The following is a 20,664-nucleotide window of genomic DNA, read 5'->3' as shown; positions in this document are numbered from 1 at the left end:
CTTTTCCAATAGTGATTTGCAGATAGCCATGAAGAGGAGTCTCAAACTAGAGGATGGCCTGAAGGTGCCCAGGGTAGCAGCTTGCTAGGCAGCACTATGCATATTTCTCTGAGTGCCTGCCTCAGGACTGTAGGCAGGAAAACATCTGCAGCATTTTTGGACTGTCTCTGCATCATGGACAAGTTGTCTGGATTGCTTTGGCCTGTCATTCTGTCAGTCTCCAAGCCCACTGATGGGATGCATATGGTTCTCCATTTTGTTTTTGTTCACCCAATCCTGTTCTGGCAACAGGGAGATGTTCCCAGTAAAATGTAATCAACAGACTCAGAGTTCCTTATGTCTCAGTGCTATTAGAAATTCCTCAGAGTGGCAGGAACAGAACTCTGGTCCACTCATCTAATGGGTGGAATGTACTACTCGTTGCAGGTATAGTATCACATCAGGGAGCGTTCAGAAATGTGATTTCCCCACCTGCAGTGGTACAGTCTTCTATCACCTCAGGACTTTTACCACCCCATTTTGCTGCATGTGTAAAGCAGGCCTCAGCTGCCAAATCTGTTCGTGTCTAGTCAGAAGTGAATCCTGTTAAATTCAATGATGCTCCCAGGGAAGTGTGGATGAGATTGTATCCATCTCCCAGTCCTCTCCTTTTTATCCATGTATTGAACACATAGATCTCCAAAATGGCTTTACCACTTTAGAAGTGCTACATTTTAAGTGCATTTGGACTGAATGGGTGGGCTGATTAAAATAAGTTCTAGAAAACCTTGGAGTCCTGTTGGATTTATACACATCGGCCCAGTTTCTGTGCCATGGTAAACAAGTTTTCTTTTTTTCGTACCCTCGGTTACTGTGAATGAGCCAGTGTGCTAATTCACGTGGCTGGGCTCCTGCCAGTGGGAGTGGCTAAACAAGCCAGGGCTGGGGTGCTTGCAGAAGCATGTAGCTTGTTCATGATAAGCCAGCATTCGGACATAGGTTCCTATGATCTCCCAAAGTATGTGTCCAACTCCCACCGTCATCACTAATAGAGTGGATTAGGATTGTATCACACTACAGTACTTCAGACCATGTGTGCACTCAAACTGGGAAGTAAGTCCATGGCCTGCTATTATGCCTACGATTTCAGTTGGGCAGTGCTAAGGGAGGGGAGTGGGTATTGAGATCCTCATGTGCGTGTGTGCATGAAAACACTTCAGTATAACTTCGTAGCACCAGCACAAAGGCCAGCCACGAATATAATTTATATTTGGAGTTCAGTTTTTTTAATGCAGGCAAATGGACCGCTAATGCTACAAAACTGGCTGGGTGGCAAAATGGGTTTTGAGGTTTCAAGCTCCTCCCTTCCCCCAATCTGGACAGTTTGCCCCAAGGGAGATGCATATGAAGACTAGGAGCTCTAAGTATACAACATAGATCTCTGCAGGCAGGTTTAATCCCTGGCACCTCTTTGCTTCCCCTTCATGGATCACTGCCTTGTTGTGGCGAAGGGGCTTGCGTAACTCAGTGATGCCATAAGCTATGCTGTGTAGGGCCACCCAAGACGGACAGGTCATGGTGGAGAGTTCTGACAAAATGTGGTCCACTGGAGGTCATGGTGGAGAGTTCTGACAAAATGTGGTCCACTGGAGGTCATGGTGGAGAGTTCGGACAAAATGTGGTCCACTGGAGAAGGAAATGGCAACCCACTCCAGTATTCTTGCCAAGAAAACCCCAGGGAGCGTATCACAAGGCTAAAAGATATGACGCCGGAAGATGAGCCCCTCGGGTTGGAAGGTGTCCAGTACTGGTGGGCAAGAATCTCTCAGAAGAAATGGAGTAGCACTCATAGTCAACAAAAGGGTGGGAAAAGCAGTACTGGGGTTCAATCTCAAAAACGATAGAATGATCTCAGTACGAATCCAAGGCAAACCGTTCAACATCACAGTAATTCAAGTCTATGCCCCAACCACTGAGGCCAAAGAAGCTGAGGTTGATCGGTTCTATGAAGACCTACAACGCCTTCTAGAACTAACACCAAAACAAGATGTCCTCTTCATCATAGGGGATTGGAATGCTAAAGTAGGAAGTCCAGAAATCACCGGGATAACAGGCAAGCATGGCCTTGGTGTACAAAATGAAGCAGGACAAAGGCTAATAGAGTTTTGCCAAGAGAACACGCTGATCATAGCAAACACTCTTTTCCAACTGCACAAGAGGCAACTCTACACATGGACATCACCAGATGGTCAATATCAAAATCAGATTGATTGCGTACTTTGCAGCCAAAGATGGAGAAGCTCTATACAGTCAGTAAAAACAAGACCTGGAGCTGACTGGCTCAGATCATGAGCTTCTTCTTGCAAAATTTCAGCTTAAATTGAAGAACGTAGGGAAAACCACTAAAGCATTCAGGTATGACCTCAATCATATCCCTTATGAATATACAGTGGAGGTGAGAAATAGATTTCAGGGATTAGACCTGATAGACAGAGTGCCTGAGGAACTATGGACGGAAGTCCGTAACATTGTTCAGGAGGCAGCAACTCAATCCATCCCAAAGAAAAAGAAATGCAAGAAAGCCAAGTGGCTGTCTGATGAGGCTTTACAAGTAGCTGAGGAAAGAAAGGAAGCAAAAAGCAAGGGAGAAAGGGGAAGATATGTCCAACTGAATGCAGAGTTCCAGAGAAAAGCAAGGAGAGACAAGAAGGCCTTCTTAAATGAACAATGCAAAGAAATCGAGGAAAAGAATAGAATGGGAAAGACTAGAGATCTCTTCAAGAAAATCGGAGATATCAAGGGAACGTTTTGTGCAAGACGGACATGATAAAAGACAAAGAAGGCAGGGACCTGACAGAAGCAGATGAGATGAAGAAGAGGTGGAAAGAATACACAGAAGAAATATACAGGAAAGATCTGAATGTCCCTGATAGCCATGATAGTGCGGTCACTGAACTTGAGCCGGACATCCTCGAGAGTGAAGTCAAGTGGGCCTTAACAACAAAGCTAGCGGAGATGACAGTCTTCCAGCTGAGCTATTTAAAATCCTAAAAGATGATGCTGTTAAAGTTCTGCCATCAATATGCCAACAAATTTGGAACACTCAGCAGTGGCCACAAGACTGGAAAAGGTCAGTTTACATTCCAATTCCAAAGAAGGGCAATGCCAAAGAGTGTTCAAACTACCGTACAATTGCGCTCATTTCACATGCCAGTAGGGTTATGCTCAAAATCCTACAAGCTAGGCTTCAGCAGTATGTGAACCGAGAACTACCGGAAGTACAAGCTGGGTTTCGAAGACGCAGAGGAACTAGAGATCAAATCACCAACATTTGCTGGATCATGGAGAAAGCAAGAGAATTCCAGAAAAATGTCTATTTCTGCTTCATTGACTACGCTAAAGCCTTGGATTGTGTGGATCACCACAAACTCTGGCAAATTCTGAAAGAGATGGGAGTACCAGACCACCTTACCTGTCTCCTGAGAAACCTGTACGAAGGTCAAAAGCAACAGTAAGAACTGGACATGGAACAACCGATTGGTTCAAATTTGGGAAAGGAGTACGACAAGGCTGCATATTGTCGCCCTGCTTATTTAACTTATATGCAGAGTACATCATGAGAAACGCTGGGTTGTATGAATCACAGGTTGAAATTAAGATTGACGGGAGAATCAACAACCTCAGATACGCAGACGATACCACCCTAATGGCAGAAAGTGAAGAGGATCTAAAGAGCCTCTTGTTGAGGGTGAAAGTGGAGAGTGCAAAAGCTGGTTTGAAACGCAACATTCAAAAAACTAAGATCATGGCATCTGGCCCCATCACTTCCTGGCATAGAGAAGGGGAAGAAATGGAAGCAGTGACAGATTTTACTTTCTTGGGCTCCAAGATTACCGCAGACAGTGACTGTAGCCATGAAATTAAAAAACGCTTGCTCCTTGGGAGGAAAGCTATGGCAAACCTAGACAGCATAGTAAGAAGAAGCAGAGACATCACCTTGCCGACAAAGATTTGTATAATCAAAGCTATGGTTTTCCCAGTAGCAACGTATGGCTGTGAGAGCTGGACTATAAGGAAGGCTGAGCGCCGAAGAATGGATGCTTTCGAACTGTGGTGCTGGAGAAGACTCTTGCGAGTCCCCTGGACTGCAAGGAGGTCAAATCAGTCCGTCCTAAAGGAAATCAACCCTGAGTGCTCATTGGAAGGACAGATGCTGAAGCTGAAGCTCAAATATTTTGGCCACCTAATGCAAAGAGAAAACTCCCTGGAAAAGACCCTGATGCTGGGAAAGATGGAAGGCAAAAGGAGCAGGGGATGGCAGAGGATGAGATGGCTAGATAGCATCACCAATGCAATGAATATGGACTTGAGCACACTCTGGCAGGGAGTGCAGGACAGGAAGGCCTGGCGTGCTATGGTCCATGGGGTCACGAAGAGTCGGACACAACTGAATGACTGAACAACAACAACAACCTCTTTGCTTATTTATTTTAAGCTGAGTCCTGTGCATATTTACACACAGTTAAGTTCTACTAAATTCAGTGACACTTAACAGTCACTGAAGTGATCCTGTGCAGTTAGAAATCCCTAAAGCCATTGATTTTGGCTGCAGTCTTATATGTTCCGTAAGAGCAGAATCATAGAATAGTAGGGTTGGAGGGGGCCTATAAGACCATTGAGTCCAACCCCCTGCTCAATGCAGGGGTCCAAGTCAGAGCATCCCTGACAGATGGCTGTCCAGCCTCCTCTTGAACGCCTCCAGTGTGGGAGAGCCCCCCACCTCCCTAGGGAATCTATTCCATTGTCGTATTGCTCTGAGAGTCAGGAAGTTTTTCCAGATGTTCAGCCAGAATCTGGCTTCCTGCCACTTGAGCTCATTATTCCATGTCCTGCACTCTGGGATGATGGAGAAGAGATCCTGGCCTTCCTCTCTGGGACTTGCTCCCGTACGTGTACATCGGGTTGGGCTTTTACTCTTTACAATCCTATTTACATGCTGCAATTCCGTGTTCTCGTGCGTAGGAGTAAATCCCAGCACCTCTTTGGAGCTCTTCACATAAACATGCTCAAGTGTTGGTTCTGTGTTCCCAGAGGGAGAAGGTTAATAGCTCCTCTGAGACTTGAGAGGACAGGGCACAGGTTTGTTTTTTTTAGGGAGCAATCCTATGCACGTTTAGACAGACAAAAGCCCTACAACTCCCAGCATGCCCCAGCCACAGCACGGCTGGCTAGGGCATGCTGGGAGTTGTAGGACTTTTTTTCTTTTCTTTTCTTCCTGTCTAGAGACGTGTAGGATTGCCCCGTCAGTAAATAAGATCTAGAAATGACTATATAATTCTATACGGCTTCAATGCTATGCACGCTTTACTCATGGGTAGTCCCAGCTAGTTCTGGCCTTTCCCCCCTTCTCGGTAGGCAAGAGCCAAGAGCGTGCCGCGCAGCTGCGATTCCCTGCCAGCTTACTCGGGAGTAAGCCTCAGCGCATACAGTGGGGCTCAACCCCTGAGTAAGCGCACGCTGCAGCCTCGCGCACGTTGACTCGGGAGCGGGCGCCCCTGCTTTCCGCGGGGCTTGCTTCCCAGCAAGTGCGCGCTACCCGCCTGCGTGCGCTTACTCGGGAGTAAGCCCGGTTGGACGCAGAGGGCGGCGGCGGGGGGGGGGCCGCTACGGGACAGGGGCGCGGAGGGGGGGAGGGCGCCGCCGCGTTGCCGCGGCCACGTCGGGGGGCCCTGCCGCGGCCGAGGCCGGGCCTAGCGGGCAGGCCGCGTTGCCATGGTTTCCGCGGCCTTGCCCCGGGCTCGCGTCATCCGCGCCCCGCCTTGCGCCGCCGAGCCGCATGGAGGGCGCGCGGCCGGTGAGTGCGTGGCGCGGGGAGGGCCCAGGAACGGGAGAGGGGCGCGGTGGGACACGGCGCGGCCCGCTGCCTCTTCGGCGGCCGCCCCGCGGCGACCGCGCTCGCCGGGCGGGCTGGCGCTGCCCGTGGAGGCCCGCCGAGCCGCCCTGGCTCGTGGCCGCGGGCCTGTCTCGGGCTCATGACTCCGTCCTTTGGCGGCAGTGGCCCGCGGCGCGGGGGCTGGGACGCGGCTGCTGGCTCCCGCCTTCGCGGTCTCCACCGGCAGCGCCTCGGGCTGCGCCTCTTAAGACCGTCGGAGCAGCCGCGCAGGACCAGGCCCGGGGCCGGCCCGACTGCGCGCAGCGGGGAGCCCGTGCGCAGGACGTGGGTGCGGTGGCGCCCTCCGCCCATGTTCCCCAGCAGCTGGTGGCCGCAGGCTCGCTGCCTCTGGTACCGGGGGGGGGGGGCGCACAGCCCTCCAGCCGAGTGGCCATCGGCAGCCTTTTTCGCCCGGGATTTGGCTAGCCCCTTTTTGAAGCTGGCCAAATTGGTGGCCATCGCTACGTGTCGCGGCAGCCGGCTCCGCAGTTTGGCTGCCCCGTGTCGCGGCAGCCGGCTCCGCAGTTCGGCTGCCCCGTGTCGCGGCAGCCGGCTCCGCAGTGTGGCTGCCGCGTGTCGCGGCAGCCGGCTCCGCAGTTCGGCTGCCCCGTGTCGCGGCAGCCGGCTCCGCAGTGTGGCTGCCGCGTGTCGCGGCAGCCGGCTCCGCAGTTTGGCTGCCGCGTGTCGCGGCAGCCGGCTCTGCAGTTTGGCTGCCGCGTGTCACGGCAGCCGGCTCCGCAGTTGACTGCCGCGTGTAGCGGCAGCCGGCTCCGCAGTTTGGCTGCCGCGTGTCGCGGCAGCCGGCTCCGCAGTTGACTGCCGCGTGTAGCGGCAGCCGGCTCCGCAGTTTGGCTGCCGCGTGTCGCGGCAGCCGGCTCCGCAGTTGACTGCCGCGTGTAGCGGCAGCCGGCTCCGCAGTTGACTGCCGCGTGTAGCGGCAGCCGGCTCCGCAGTTGACTGCCGCGTGTAGCGGCAGCCGGCTCCGCAGTTTGACTGCCGCGTGTAGCGGCAGCCGGCTCCGCAGTTTGGCTGCCGCGTGTCGCAGCAGCCGGCTCCGCAGTTTGGCTGCCGCGTGTCGCGGCAGCCGGCTCCGCAGTTTGGCTGCCGCGTGTCGCAGCAGCCGGCTCCGCAGTTGACTGCCGCGTGTAGCGGCAGCCGGCTCCGCAGTTTGGCTGCCGCGTGTCGCGGCAGCTGGCTCCGCAGTTGACTGCCGCGTGTAGCGGCAGCCGGCTCCGCAGTTTGGCTGCCGCGTGTCGCGGCAGCCGGCTCCGCAGTTGACTGCCGCGTGTAGCGGCAGCCGGCTCCGCAGTTTGACTGCCGCGTGTAGCGGCAGCCGGCTCCGCAGTTTGGCTGCCGCGTGTCGCAGCAGCCGGCTCCGCAGTTTGGCTGCCGCGTGTCGCGGCAGCCGGCTCCGCAGTTTGGCTGCCGCGTGTCGCAGCAGCCGGCTCCGCAGTTGACTGCCGCGTGTAGCGGCAGCCGGCTCCGCAGTTTGGCTGCCGCGTGTCGCGGCAGCGGGCTCCGCAGTTGACTGCCGCGTGTAGCGGCAGCCGGCTCTGCAGTTTGACTGCCGCGTGTAGCGGCAACCGGCTCCGTAGTTTGACTGCCACATGTCGCGGTAGCCGGCTCCGCAGTTTGACTGCCACGTGTCGCGGCAGCCGGCTCCGCAGTTTGACTGCCACGTGTCGCGGTAGCCGGCTCCGCAGTTTAACTATCCTCACAGTTGCTGGTGGGGAAGTGGGTTTCCCCAGCAATTATATTCCACGTGTTGATCAATATCAATAAGCCTTGAGCACGCTCCGGGAGAGAGCGCAGGACAGGAAGGCCTGGCGTGTTCTGGTCCATGGGGTCACGAAGAGTCGGACACGACTTAATGACTGAACAACAAAAAGCAGTTTTCATTTCCAACAGGGATCAACAGGACGATCAACGTGGAACATAAGAAAATGAGAAGAGCCCTGCTGGATCAGACCAAGGGTCCGTCTAGTTCAGCATTCTGTTTATACAGAGGCCAGCCAGCTGCCCACGGGAAACCCACAAGCAGGACAGGAGCGCAACAGCACCCTCCTGCCCTTGTTCCCCAGCAGTTGGTGTACCTCGGATCCTGGAGGTAGCATAGAGCCATCAAGACTTCTTCATCTTTTTGAACCTAATGATCCTTGGATTCCTGCATAAAGACCACCTCAAGCAATTGTATACAGTTGCAAATTCACGTATAGTGTGTCATTGGAAGTCTCCAAAGCAACCAACTAGAGGGCAGTGGGTTGATAAAATTTGGGAGACTGTGACTATGTATAAACTTAGCAAGTGCAGCACGCAAGGAATCCTAATGTTAAGTTATTATGGCACCATGGTTTCCGTTTATTTACTACGCTGAAGCTCTTCAGACTTGATCAGATTCCTACCAAGTACAGTTGCCTATATTTTTCCTGACTAATATGCACAAAATAACACACACCTGCACACGCTCCGTTTATATGCTATATAAATTGTATTTTTACTCTTTCATTAAGTATTGAGCGCCTACGTAGACTGTTTTGCTGTAGGTGTTCCATAAGCATATCTGGTATAGACTAAGAATTATAACTGGTGAATTCCTTTGTGTCTTTTGTGATCTTAATTTATTATTAGGTATCTTTTTATTGTTGTTGCCTTTGTTTTGTTAACTTTTTATCTAAATAAAATAAAAATTTCATGACAAAGAAAAGCCCTGCTGGATCAGATCAAATGCCCCATCTGGTTAACCGTAGTTTCCCAGAGCATCTGGCCAGATGAGTCCAGGAAATCCATCAGCCTCTGTGACATTATCTAACCTTCTGTAACAGGAGTGGGGAACCTGTGTTTGTCCAGGTGTTGGACTCCAGCTCCCATCTGCCCCAGCCAGCATGGTTGGTGGGAGTTGTAGTCCAACAACATCTGGATGGTGACAGGTTCCCCACCCTTGTTTTATAAGAACATAAGGAGAGGCCTGTGAGATCAGCACAGGGTCCTGTTTCCAAAGACAGCTGAGGAAGGGAGATCACTGCGGCCACCAAGAAAGTTCCTGCCCTAGAATGGCCTTGAAGCCAAGTCTTCCTGGTGTAAATGCAGCTGGAAAAAGTGCAGAAAAAGGCAACTAAAGTGATCAGGAGGCTGGAGCATCTCCACTATGAGGGAAGGTTACAATATCTGGGACTGTTTAGCTTGGAGAAAAGGCGAGTAAGGGCAGAGATGGAAGAGGTGTACAAAATTATGCATGGTGTGGAGAATGTGGATAGGGAGACTTCTTTCTCCCTTCTCTCATAATACTAGAACCCCAGTGGGGTCATTCGATGAAGCTGATTGGTGGGAGATTCAGGGCAGATAAAAGGAAGGACTTCTTTGCACAGTGCATAGTTAAACTATGGAATCATTTCCACAAGATGTAGTGATGGCCACCCATTTGGATGGCTGTAAAAGGGGGTTAGAAAATTCATGGAAGAGAAGGCTATCAACAGCTACTAGTCCTGAAGGCTCTATGCTACCTTCAGTGTCAGAGGCAGTATGCCTCTGTACACAAGTTGCTGGGGAACATGGGCGAGAGGGTGCTGTTGCACTCATGTCCTGCTTGTGGGTTCATGGTAGACAGCTCATTGGCCACTGTGTGAACAGAATGCTGGACTAGATGGGCCCTTGGCCTGACCCAGCATGACTCTTCGTATGACTGTCTTGTTTTTGTCTATCTGAAAGCCATTCTGGAAGCCTTTTCAGCTCCCAGATAAAATGCTTTAAGTAAGTAAATAAATATTAGATATGGTAGATAAATGGAGGCTTTGCATACAGATGCACTGTGCCTGGGGCTTCTGGTTGACCACATTTGGAGATGGGATATGGGAATAGAATCAGGTGTGGGCAGACTTCAGGCTTGCAGGACCTACTCTGCTTTTATTCTTAGAAGCCTGAGGTCCACCAGCCGGAGCCAGGTGCAAAATATGTAATGTGAGTATGCGTGGCAGGGGGAATGCAAAACGGTGTCTCAGATGATGGAGCCAATGACCTACAGTATCCCATGAGCCGCACACTGGGATAAGCCGCATATGGAAATTCAGATCTATAGCTGAGTTACTAGTGGCCACGGATTCTAACATGGGTGCAGCCCGAGGGCCAAATTCCATTTTGGAGAAGCTCTTGGGGCCCACAATCCAGTGGTGGGGGAGGCAAAAGTGGGGAGGCCAAAGGCAAAGGGAGCATGGCCAAAATGCACAACATACCCAGATGTTGTCACATAAAGTGCTTACTGCTAGTAACAGACTTAGCATTTCAACCTTTTAGAATAGGGAAGAAAATGCTGAGAAACCAGCCAATATTGGTTCAGGGAAAGGGTTTCTGGGGAATCCCAGAAAGCCAGATTGAGGCCCTTGGAGGGCTGGATTTGGCCTTCGGGCCTGAGGTTCTGCACTGATGTTCTGTATAGTCTGGGGGTGGGGAAGGCTTCGTTGTTAACTGGGAGCCATAAGCCCTTACTGATCTACCGCCAGTCATCCAGCGATCTACTGATAGACTCATGTCTGCCTTCTGCCCACCCTCGACTAGATGGATCTTGTTTTGTTCTTACATACATTGCAGATGAGATGTTTAAAGAACCCCCCTTTTCTTCTTTCTCTCTCCAGGAGCAAGTGCATGTAGAAGACATAAGGCAGCAGCTCAAGGAAGAAGGGGTGGACACGACAGCTCCCGCGGATGACCAGCTCTGTTATGTGTGGAGCTTGTTCCTGCGTGGTCAGGAGGAGTTACGATCTGCCGCCAGCGAGCTAGAGAAACTCAGGCAACAGCAAGCAGAAGAAATGAGAGAGGTCAGGAGGGAAACTTACCCTGGAGTCATCCCGTAGGCTTCTACAGGGTTTTTCCAGAGCAGCTGCTTTCAGTATCACTGCCCTTGTAGTTATTCTAAATCGGGTGTGGGCACTTTGTTCAGGACAGAAGTCCTCGGGGGTGAAAATACTCTCTTGAAATAGAGGACAGCTACACCTTAGATCAGGAGTGGGCAGTGTGGTACTCATGGGCACCAGTGTGCCTCTGGACACCTTCCTTGGCGTGTGCCAAGTTGCCCTACCCTTCCCACTTAAAAACAAAACAAAACTTTCATATCAGCAGCTGGGATTGCTGTGAAGTAGGGTTTTATTGGTGCTGAAAACTGTGGGTTCAAAGGGGTTGTTTAGTGTGTTGGGGCTCAGACCCCCACCTCTGCCTTATACTCATTCTTCTGGTTGTCATTTGGTTACTTGTTTGCCACACCTCCCATAGCAGCCATTTTGTAGTGGTGCCCAGGACAGTTCCTTAAATTGCCAAATATGCCTACCCCTGTCTTAGATGCATGTGTTGAATATTAAGTTGTACGCTATTTTTATGAATGTGGTGGGTGCCAGACCACAGTTAGTGGGTGTGCGAGGCTTATTTGACAGTGTTTTTAATCGGACATGGCTGCCCTCAAGGGTGCTTGAATTACGTGTGTCTGTATTGGGGAAGGGGGGAATGATCCCATCTCCTTTTGCTTTTGTGACAGCTCTCTTAGGTACTGTTGTAGGACTTTTTTCTGTCTAAACATGCACCCTTAGAAGGCTTTGGGGCAGCCATGATTTGACTAACATTCCAGGGGAGTCATGGGATAGCTATTTTGCCTCCCATAATTTAGCACTGACAGCTGTTGAGAACGTGCGACCCATGGATGTTGACTTTTTCCTTGTTGGCTTGTTTGCTGTCCTTTTGGTGTTTTCCTCATCACATGTTCACATTTCTCTTTGCAATCATGAGGCCAGCTTAGGTGGTGTGAAATCCTCATCCTCTGATTGAGGGATCCCACTGTTGAATGGCTGAATGTGCTATTCTCCAAGTCATACAACCCACAAAGGCAGCCGTGTTGGCCATAAGCAAAACCCATATAGTGTAATACTTTTGTTAGGCCAAGTCAAAGATGACAAAAAATATGCAAGTTTTTGAGATCTCTTCATCAGGCAAGCTGTTTCAAAAAGCAGGTTGGTGTGGGGGAGGAATAGGAGGGGTGGGGGGAAGAGCTGTTGGGATGTTGTAGTCATGATGTCTGCATAGCGCACACACACCCCGCCACTAATCTGCTTGCACAATTTTTGTGATCTTCAAGTTGGCCTAATAAAGGCATTACACTATATGGATTTTGGAATTTTGCTCACCACTATCATCTTTTTAGGGCAGCCTTCCCCAACCTGGTGCTCTCCATTGGCTGTGCTGGCCGAGGATGATGGGACTTGTAGTCCAAGACAAGTGGCAGACACCAGGTTGGAGAAGACTGTTTTAGGGCCTCCTTAAAAGAGATTTATAAACATGGCTTTATCTTTTTGTTTCATTTTATATCCTGTTTATCTTGGAGTAGGGGAACCCATTTTTTCCATGACTCCTGTTCCGCCTTTGGTTTTTGTGTTGGAATTTGGCTCTGGTTATCACAGGTACTTGGTATGTTGTCAGTAGAAAAAAAGTACAGCCCACGGGGAGCTTTCCAGTGCAAGGCCCCTTGAAAGGAATGGGATTCACGCAGGAGCAATGTGGCTGGTTGTAGGAATAATTCTGGTTGGGTTGTTCCCTTGTAGCCCCCAAAGTGAGGAACAAAAACAGTAGGGACAACAGGGGTGAAGGTCTTCTCGCATCTGATGCAAATGATTGATTTCCTTTCTCGACTGAGGATTGATTTCCTTTCTCAACGGTTGTTGTCTTGAAAAGGTGAAAGCTGCACCTTTGACATGTGGCTTGGGTACTCAAAGTTTCATTTTCGCGGTGAAAAGCAGATGCTGGCATCAAGTCTGGAAAGACTTCCCCCCAACCCCGCTGTGAGCAGGAACAGGCCCCACTAAGTCCCGTCCTGCTTCAACCAAAGGATGTGTGAGTAGTGTGTCCGGGTACATTTTGTTTGTCATTTGGCTTTTTGGTAATGGAAGGGACAAGACCAAAATAGACTTCTTGGACTTTAAGGATATAAGAGCAGTCCTGCTGGATGAGACAAAAAGGTCCATCCGGCCCAGTATCCTGTTTCCCAGATGCCTCCTTTGCCTCCCCAGTCCTGCAGACAAGAGGCAATTTTCCATGCTCCCTGTAGAGCCTGGAATGGGAGATGACTTTTAGGAATAGTTCCATAGCCTTTTGCTTTGGAACTGTCCCTCGTACAGTGTGGGAAGCTGGTGGGGTGGACTGCTGCGGTCATCTTGCACGCCTAGACTGTTGCAGTTGAAAAACCTGGAAAAAAGGCTTCTGAGCCCCCAAACTAGCGAAGCGTCCGGAGGAGATCCAGTAATAACTTGGCTGGTCCACTGAGTACACTTGGACTCTTCTAGCATAACGGACTAGCACCAGGACTAGCATACTGATGGCATTAGAGCAGGCTTCCCCAACCTGGTCACGCTTGCTGGAGGATGATGGAAGTTGTAGTCCAACACATCTGGAGGGCGCCTGGTTGGGGAAGCCTGCACTAGAGTGTGCATGTGTATGTATATGGATGTGTGTGCACGCGCATGTGTGAGATTGAATGCAAGGAGTGTGTGGCTTTGGCCACTTCGGGGAATGAGGCTCAGCTCAGTGAAGCACATGGCGCTGCCTTTTGTCATTAAGAACATAAGAAGAGCCCTGCTGGATCAGACCAAGGGTCCATCTAATCCAGCATTCTGCTCACACAGTGGCCAACCAGCTGCCCACGGGAAACCCACAAGCAGGACCTGAGTGCAACAGCACCCTCCTGCCCATGTCCCCCAGCAAGTGGTGTACAGAGGCATACTGCCCCTGATACTGGAGGTAGCATAGAGCCATCATGACTAGTAGCCAATGGGTAGCCATCACTACATCTTGTGGAAGTGAATTCTATAGTTTCACTATGCGCTGTGTGAAGAAGCCCTTCCTTTTATCCATCCTGAATCTCCCACCAATCAGCTTCATGGGATGACCCCACTGGGTTCTAGTATTATGAGAGAGGGAGGAAAGTGTCTCCTTATCCACATTCTCCACACCAGGCATTATTCTGTACACATTATGATATTTCCTCTTACTTGCCTTTTTTCTAAGCTTAGACAGTCCCAGATGTCCTGCTAGGGGAGATGCTCTAGCCCCTTGATCATTTTAGTTGCCCTTTTCTGCACCGTTCCAACTCTACAATACCCTTTCTTAGGTGCAGTGACTAGAACTGTACACAGTATTCCAAGTGTGGTTGTACCATAGAGTGGTATGATACTGGCAGTTTTATTTCCAATTCCTTTCTTAATTATGCTCAACATGGAATTTGCTGTTTTCACAGCAGCCGCACATGGGGTCAACATTTTCGTCGAGCTGCCCACCAGAGCCCCAAGATCTCTTTGTTGGTCAGTCACCATTGGTCCCTGTAAACCAGCATAGTCAATTCCAGCCTTCCCCAAGCTGGTGCCCGCCAGATGTGTTGGACTGCAACTCCCATCAACCCCTAAGAGGGGTTGATGAGAGTTGCCGTTCAACACATCTGGAGGGCACCAGCTTGCAAAGCCTGGTCTATTTTGACTGGCATTGTGTCCACATGTTCACAGGCAGAGAGCAATGGTGTTTCCCTGCCCTGCTCTCTGCAATACTTTTACCAGGAGATGGCAGAGATTGCGCCTTGGACAGGAGAACTAAACTTCCAGCTAAACATTAGCTGTTGCTGAGTGTGGGAGTTGCTGCTGCCTGCCATGTGCCCCCCCGCCACCCCGGCTGGAGGAGTCAGGAGTACGTGTTGATGGCAGGCAACAGCAGCACCTCATGCTCTCATCACTGCCTGAAAAAAGAGGAGGAAGTGGTAGAGAGGAGGTGAAGGGAGGGATGCTGGTGGCAGGAGCCACCCCAGCTCCATGTGCACAAGGTCACGAGTGAGCAGAAGGTAGATTTCCAGGTGTTTTGGACTTCAACTCCAAGAAGCCCCTGCCAGCATGGCTATTGGTCAGGGATGCTGGGAGTTGAAGTCCAAAATATCTGGCGATCTACCTTCTGCCCAACCATACACAAGGCAGTCCAGGGCCTGCTGGAGGAGGGTCCCATGATATGTTTCCTGCTCAGAAAAACTTGGAGGCAGCCCCAGATTTCCCTGCGGTTGGAACATGGCACAATCGGCGAAGGGCTGTAAGTCAGTGGTGGAGCACTGGCTTTGCGTGTCCAAAGTCCCAGATCCTTCTGTATCCAGCGTGTCCAGGTGGGGCTAGGAAAAACCCGTGTCCTAAAACCGCCGGTCAGCGGAGGCAAGACTGAGCTAGATGGACCAGCGAGCTGACCCATAACTCCCGTGGATCCAGGCATTAGATCCCTGGTTCCCAAACAGTTCTGGAGTTCCTTGGTTTTTCTCAGATGGTTATTAAGCCTTCATCAGCGCGAAGGTCAGTCATGGCGGGCCCGCTTCTCTAAAAGACAGCTGGGCCACTGTCTTCCTCCTGAGTGTGCAACCCCAGGGGTGCATTACGTGTCTTCCAGGACACACCTTCAGTTCACATAGGGCAGCCTTCCCCAACCTGGACTGCAACTCCTATCGTCCCCAGCCAGGGAATGATGGGAGTTGTGGCCCAACACATCTTGGGGTGGCACCAGGTTGGGGAAGGCTGGCATGGGGTGATGGTGAGTTGCAAGAAGCAACAAACTGAGCCTCAAATCTGTGTGAATTGAAGTCCAGATCTGAATTCTCTGCAAGGCGCAGGGGTTCTCCGAGTCAGCTGTGCAAACAGATTTTCTGCTATAAGGTAGTTTGAAGAACAGCTGCTTTAGACAGTTCTTTCTCAACTGCTTTTCAGGACATAAAAGCCCTCACAAGACAGTGTACAGTTCTAAAGCAAGCATAACCATATATAAAATATAAATCTTACAAATATTGGTACCCCTTAAAATGAACAATCCAAATTAATTCTCAGCACTGCAGTTCATTAAACACAGATTGAAATTATAAAAGTCTTTAAAAGCTTGGGGTGGGGTGTTAAGGGACTATGTGAAACAACCCCCAAAGCTTAAAGATTCTGCATGGAAAAGTGAAGAATGTTATCCATTTGTAGCTCACCTAAAATTCAGCTCTTCCAGATTCCTGGGGAGTCTCTTCTGTATTAATCAGTATTTGTTTCTGGTGTAATAGGAAAGAAACACAAATCTGTTCTGACTTGGGGAGTGTGCATATGGCTGGTTATAGAGGTTTCTCAGCCTGCGAAGATTCCCCAGGAGGATGAACCCTTGAGCACACCGGGGCAATTGTTTAGGGTGTTCCTTTGTTTTAGACAGGAAGGATAGTCCTTGCAGCAAGAGCAATGGTGCCATCTGCCGGCAGTCAAGCAGAGCGAGAAGGCCTTTTAGAAAACTGACTATGCTTTTCTTGATTTTACTGCTGTCCCCCTATCTCTGATTTTATCCAGTGCTGTGCAATATGGCGGATGATAATATGGACGTACCTTACAGGGTTGCTGTTAGGCAGCCTCCTGCAACCTGGTGCCCTCCAGATGTGTTCGACAGCAACTCCCAGCCATGCTGGCTGGGGATGATGGGAGCTGCAGTCCAACACATTTGGATGGCGCCGGATTGGGGAAGGCTGCTGAAAGGATTATTTCAATTTATTTCTCATTCATTACATTTCCATACTGCCCAATAGCCAAAGCTCTCTGTGGGGTTTACAAAGATGAAAAACCTTAAATGTACAGTATATGCAAAATGTAAAAATGGTTTAGCTACAAGCATAGAAGCAGAGCAGACACACACACACACACAAACAATATCCCATGATCTGGTTGAAAACCTATCATATGCTGCCATATTCCTGGTTGTAGAGGAAGGTCTTAGGTGCTGAAAAGATAACAATGTTAGCGCCGGACAGGCGGGGGGGAGGGGGGGGCTCTCCCTTGTTGCCACCCTCTGAGCCTCCCTCGGAGGAGGCATCTGGAGGAGGACCTTAGACGATAAGCATAGTGAACTGATAGGTTCATAACAGGAGAGGCACTCCTTCAGGTATTGCGGTCCCAACCCATGCAAGGCTTTATAGGTCAAGACCAGCACCTTGAAACAGGCTTGGACAGCCAGCCAGTGCAAGCGGGCCAGAATCGGAGTTACATATCCGGACCTTCCTATCCCTGTTATCAGTCTGGCTGCCACACGTTGCACAAGCTGCAGCGTCTGAGCTGTCTTCAAGGGCAGCCCCCTGTATTTCCTGCTGTGAGCTGCCTTGTGGGGGCTGGTCCTGCAGGGCAGAGCAGGAGTGAATAAATAAAAGGGCCTTGGTTCGCAGAAGACCGTGGGGAGCTTCTTCTCATCAAAGGAGACATTACTGGGTTGGAGGACAAGCAGCCTGACCTGCTATAAGGCCGCTTCCTATGTCATCCTGTTCGGAGAAGGGGCCATTGCTCAGCATTGGAGCCCCTGCTTTGCATACAGAAGGTCCCTATTTCAGCCCCCAACATCTCCAGCTTGAGCTGTGAAAGACCCCCATCTGAGACTGTGGAGAGCTGCCGTCAGTCAGTACCCAGCAGCCTCCCCCAACCTGACGCCCTCCAGGTGTGTTGAGCTGCAATTCCCATCATCCCCACAGTTGGCTGGAGAAGATGGGTATTGTAGTCCAGCACGTCTGGAAGGCACCAGGTTGGGGGAGGCTAGTGTAGCCCACTCTGCACTCGATGGGCCGGCGGCCTGACTTGGCATAAGGTAGCTTCCTGTGTTCATTAGGAGCTGAGTGGCAGGGCGTGGGCGTTCAGTGATGAAGGCTCCATTTCCAGCATCTTTGGATAAAAGGATCAGATAGCAAGTTCTGGAAAAGAACCTTCTCTGCCCAAGACCCCTGGAGAGCCCCCGTCTGTCAGAGTAGACCGTGCTGGAGAGGGTGGACATATAGTCTGCCAGACCAAACAAGAAATGTATCCCAACCCCAAACCAAGAAGCAATTCTTGGGATAGCAATTGGGATAGCCCAGTAACAATTGGGATAGCCTGGCCTGGTATCTAAGGCACCTTCTTGTGTCCCGAAGGGCTGGGCATGGCGAGCTTAGACTGTCCTTCTCCTTTCAGGTGGAAAACTACGTGGGCCACGTCCGTACCTTGACGGAGGCACGGGATGCTCTGGCGACCGAATGTGAGAGAGAAAATGAGCAACTCAGGATGGAGTTCATACAACTGCAGCTGGAGCATGGTATTCTCTCTCTCTCCCTCCCCCCCCCCCGAGCATGTTGGAATTGGGGACCTCAAGGTGTGAGGCTGAGGCTGGCCTCCCAAAGGAGGGGGAGACAGTTGCTAGAGGAAGCGCTCCCTTCTCTCCCCTGCTGCCTTTGGCCTTTCTGCCAGTCCATTGTGCAGAGGTCTTGATTTGATCGTAAAACGGAATGCTGACCTTCCTTCTCTTACATCGTCACAGCTCGCCCCCACCGCCCGCCCCAGTATCCCTGAATGAGAAGCCACGTGTTGGTTATTTGACTCTGCTGGGACCCCAGAGGAATACCTCCCTCCCCTGGGACCTTCAAACTGCCACCCAGGTTTGCGTGGCATGCTCGCGAGGGTGAGCCCAGCGCCAACCAGAGTTAGCTGGGCTGTCTTCCTGGCGTTATCTTTAGCCATTCTTGAAACGTCGTTCCACCGCTTGCCCAACAGACTCTGGCAGTTGCTAGCGTGCAGCAAGTTTAAGTGTGTCCAATTCAGCATAATGAGCCAAACTGAAAACTGCAGAAAACCCAGAGAGCAGTAAGACTAGCAGCAGCTGCAGCAATGTCAGCTCAGTCAAGCCTAATGCCTTCTTCAACGGGAGGGTTTTAACAGCCTTCCTGAATGAGCTCAGGGCACTGGCCAAGTAAGCCTCTCTGGGTAAAGTGTTCCATAAAAAGGGAGCCACAGCAGGAAAGGCCCTGCTCTTTGCCACCATAATCAGTACCTGGAGCAATGCTTCCTCTGAAGATTTCAGAGCCCAGGGGTGGGGGTGTGGATGCGTTAGGAGGTGGTGCTGTGTTACTTAGAGGTTGGTCATGGTGGCAAATGCCTCCTTTGAGAACATTGCAGGGGTTCCTTTAGGAAACAAGGTATTTGTGTGTGTATATGTGCTAGATTAGCATCTCAGTATTTGCATCTTGCTGCTGTTCACAATTTATATAGCACTTTAAATGGCACTGTGTATAGTCTTTTCATCGTTGGGCCCCAGATGTTGGGGTGTGAGAGGGAATAATTCAGTCGAGGCTGAGCGCTCTGCTGGAACCTGGAGAGAGATCGATGGCCACACACGGCCGACCGGGCTGCTTTGGTTGTGGGTGGAGTTCCAGAAGGGGAATTTTTGGAGAGGCCGCCGTGTGCCCAATGTCTGCAAGCTCTGCCGAGATGATTAATTTATTCATTTATGATAGTTCTATACCACCCCATAGTTGAAGCTCTCTGGACGGCTCACAAAACCGACTATGTCAGTTCCCCAGCTGATTGCTGCCAATACGAAGAGCAGACGTGGATCCAGCAGGATCGGCGTAGATGGAACAGTCCAAAAGTGGGACTGTGGGGGAAAAAACTGTGTTGCTTGTACCTCTTAGCCAGTGGTGTGGAACCTTATTTTTTTCCCTTGAGGGCCACATTCCATCCAGGGAAAAATGTCGGGGGCTGCATAACAGCAGAGAGTTAAACCAGAACCACCACCTCTTCCTTCCTTCCTTCCTTCCTTCCTTCCTTCCTTCCTTCCTTCCTTCCTTCCTTCCTTCACATGGACCACACACACACACACACAGACTTCATATTCCCATCCATCCATTCCATTCTCTCTCTTCCCCCTGCTCTCCTTCTTCTGTTCCCCCCACTCCCGTTTCTTTCTCACTCTCTTTCTGTCTTTCCTCTCTTTCTTTCCCTGGTGCCACCCCCCCCCCCCCAGCAATCAGGCTTTAATTGGTCTCCCACTCCATGCCTCTGTGGCAGGGCTCTTTGGAAAGTGGAAGCTGTTTCTTGCGGTGATTGTCTGCTTGTGTCCAGGTGCTTGTTTTACCCCCTGCCTATTCTTGTGATGCATGTTCCACCTGAATCCTAATCCATGGGCCCAAACTTCCAAAGGTGGATTTGGAGTGCAGAGTTGGGATTGTGGCAACAGGCCCGTTTCCTAGAAACATCAGAACAGCACTGCTAGATCTCTGCTCCTTTTCAGCTCCTGTTATTCAGAGGAAGATTGTCTCCGAACGTGGAGGCAAGCTATTCTTACAAACAGATTTCCCCCCGGTGAATTTGTCTACCCCTTTTTAAAAGCCATTGATGTAGATGGCCTGAAGCTGCAACAGTCAACTTTGTTGGGTGAGCTTGATTTTTAGAATTAAGAGAGAGGGATACTTTTTCCACCCTCTTTGTGCCATTTATAATTGTATAAGCCTCTGTCATAGTCCCCACGCTACATCTGAGACAAGAAAGGAAGAGCAGCTTCACTGTGTGAACTGGCCTTCTGGGGGAAATTCTTCTTTGCTATCAACAGGATTCAAGTGCGGTTGCTTAAACATGAGGCTGTTTAGTTATCCTTAAATATCTTCTTTATTCTTGATGATACAGCAAAACCAGAATTTTGCTCTTGCTGTTGTCCTCTGGTCGTTGCCCTCATTGGTTTTCGTTTGCTCTCTGCCTGACCTTGAGGAAGAACCTGCTGGCTCTTGTCTAATTGTGCTTCATGTTTTGTGGTTGGATCGATACGTTGTGTGCTGCAGGATCCACAGCTTTTGCGAGAGAGAGAGAGAGAGAGAGAGAGAGAGAGAGAGAGAGAGGGCGGGGGGAGGGAGGGTCATTTGACTGCAAAATGACATGGCCCTATAATCAGTGGCATAAACCAAC

The 20,664-nt window shown here is 50.6% G+C and overlaps 2 protein-coding genes across 7 annotated transcripts in view; both read left to right on the top strand.

Annotated features, from left to right (window-relative positions):
• The first annotated feature begins 5,795 nt into the window (after window positions 1–5,795).
• On the top strand, window positions 5,796–8,607 carry LOC146335451 (uncharacterized). The gene is made up of 2 exons (XM_084821954.1): window positions 5,796–6,473; window positions 6,509–8,607. The coding sequence occupies exons 1-2, from the start codon at window positions 6,012–6,014 to the stop codon at window positions 6,725–6,727; spliced, it is 681 nt and encodes a 226-aa protein (XP_084678080.1). The 5' UTR covers window positions 5,796–6,011; the 3' UTR covers window positions 6,728–8,607.
• The window catches only part of CCDC30 (coiled-coil domain containing 30), a 75,454-nt gene continuing 60,585 nt past the window's right edge, over window positions 5,796–20,664 (top strand). For 2 of the 6 annotated variants that reach the window (XM_084821949.1, XM_084821946.1), the window contains exons 1-3: window positions 5,796–5,833; window positions 10,537–10,719; window positions 17,905–18,025. In XM_084821949.1, coding sequence (XP_084678075.1) covers window positions 5,816–5,833; window positions 10,537–10,719; window positions 17,905–18,025 — 322 coding nt within the window. In that variant the 5' untranslated portion in view covers window positions 5,796–5,815. Of the gene's footprint in view, window positions 5,834–7,819; window positions 8,317–10,223; window positions 10,720–17,904; window positions 18,026–20,002; window positions 20,140–20,664 lie in introns of those variants that run through there. The other 4 variants (XM_084821950.1, XM_084821951.1, XM_084821948.1 and 1 more) reach the window with 4 other exon arrangements.

This window comes from Heloderma suspectum, chromosome 15, assembly GCF_057233095.1.
Source record: "Heloderma suspectum isolate Gila_16-S chromosome 15, 16-S_ref, whole genome shotgun sequence".
Taxonomy (NCBI): Eukaryota; Metazoa; Chordata; class Lepidosauria; order Squamata; family Helodermatidae; genus Heloderma; species Heloderma suspectum.
Note: the sequence above shows the minus strand (reverse complement) of the source record. Positions and strands in the feature narration are given on the sequence as shown.

What these genes read in the sequence shown, in the direction of transcription:
- LOC146335451 (XM_084821954.1), top strand. Translation starts at nt 6,012, where the DNA reads ATGACTCCGTCCTTTGGCGGCAGTGGCCCGCGGCGCGGGGGCTGGGAC. An exon ending in GCGGCAGCCGGCTCCGCAGT is followed by an intron (nt 6,474 to 6,508) that starts GTGGCTGCCGCG and finishes CCGGCTCCGCAG; the next exon opens with TTCGGCTGCCCCGTGTCGCG.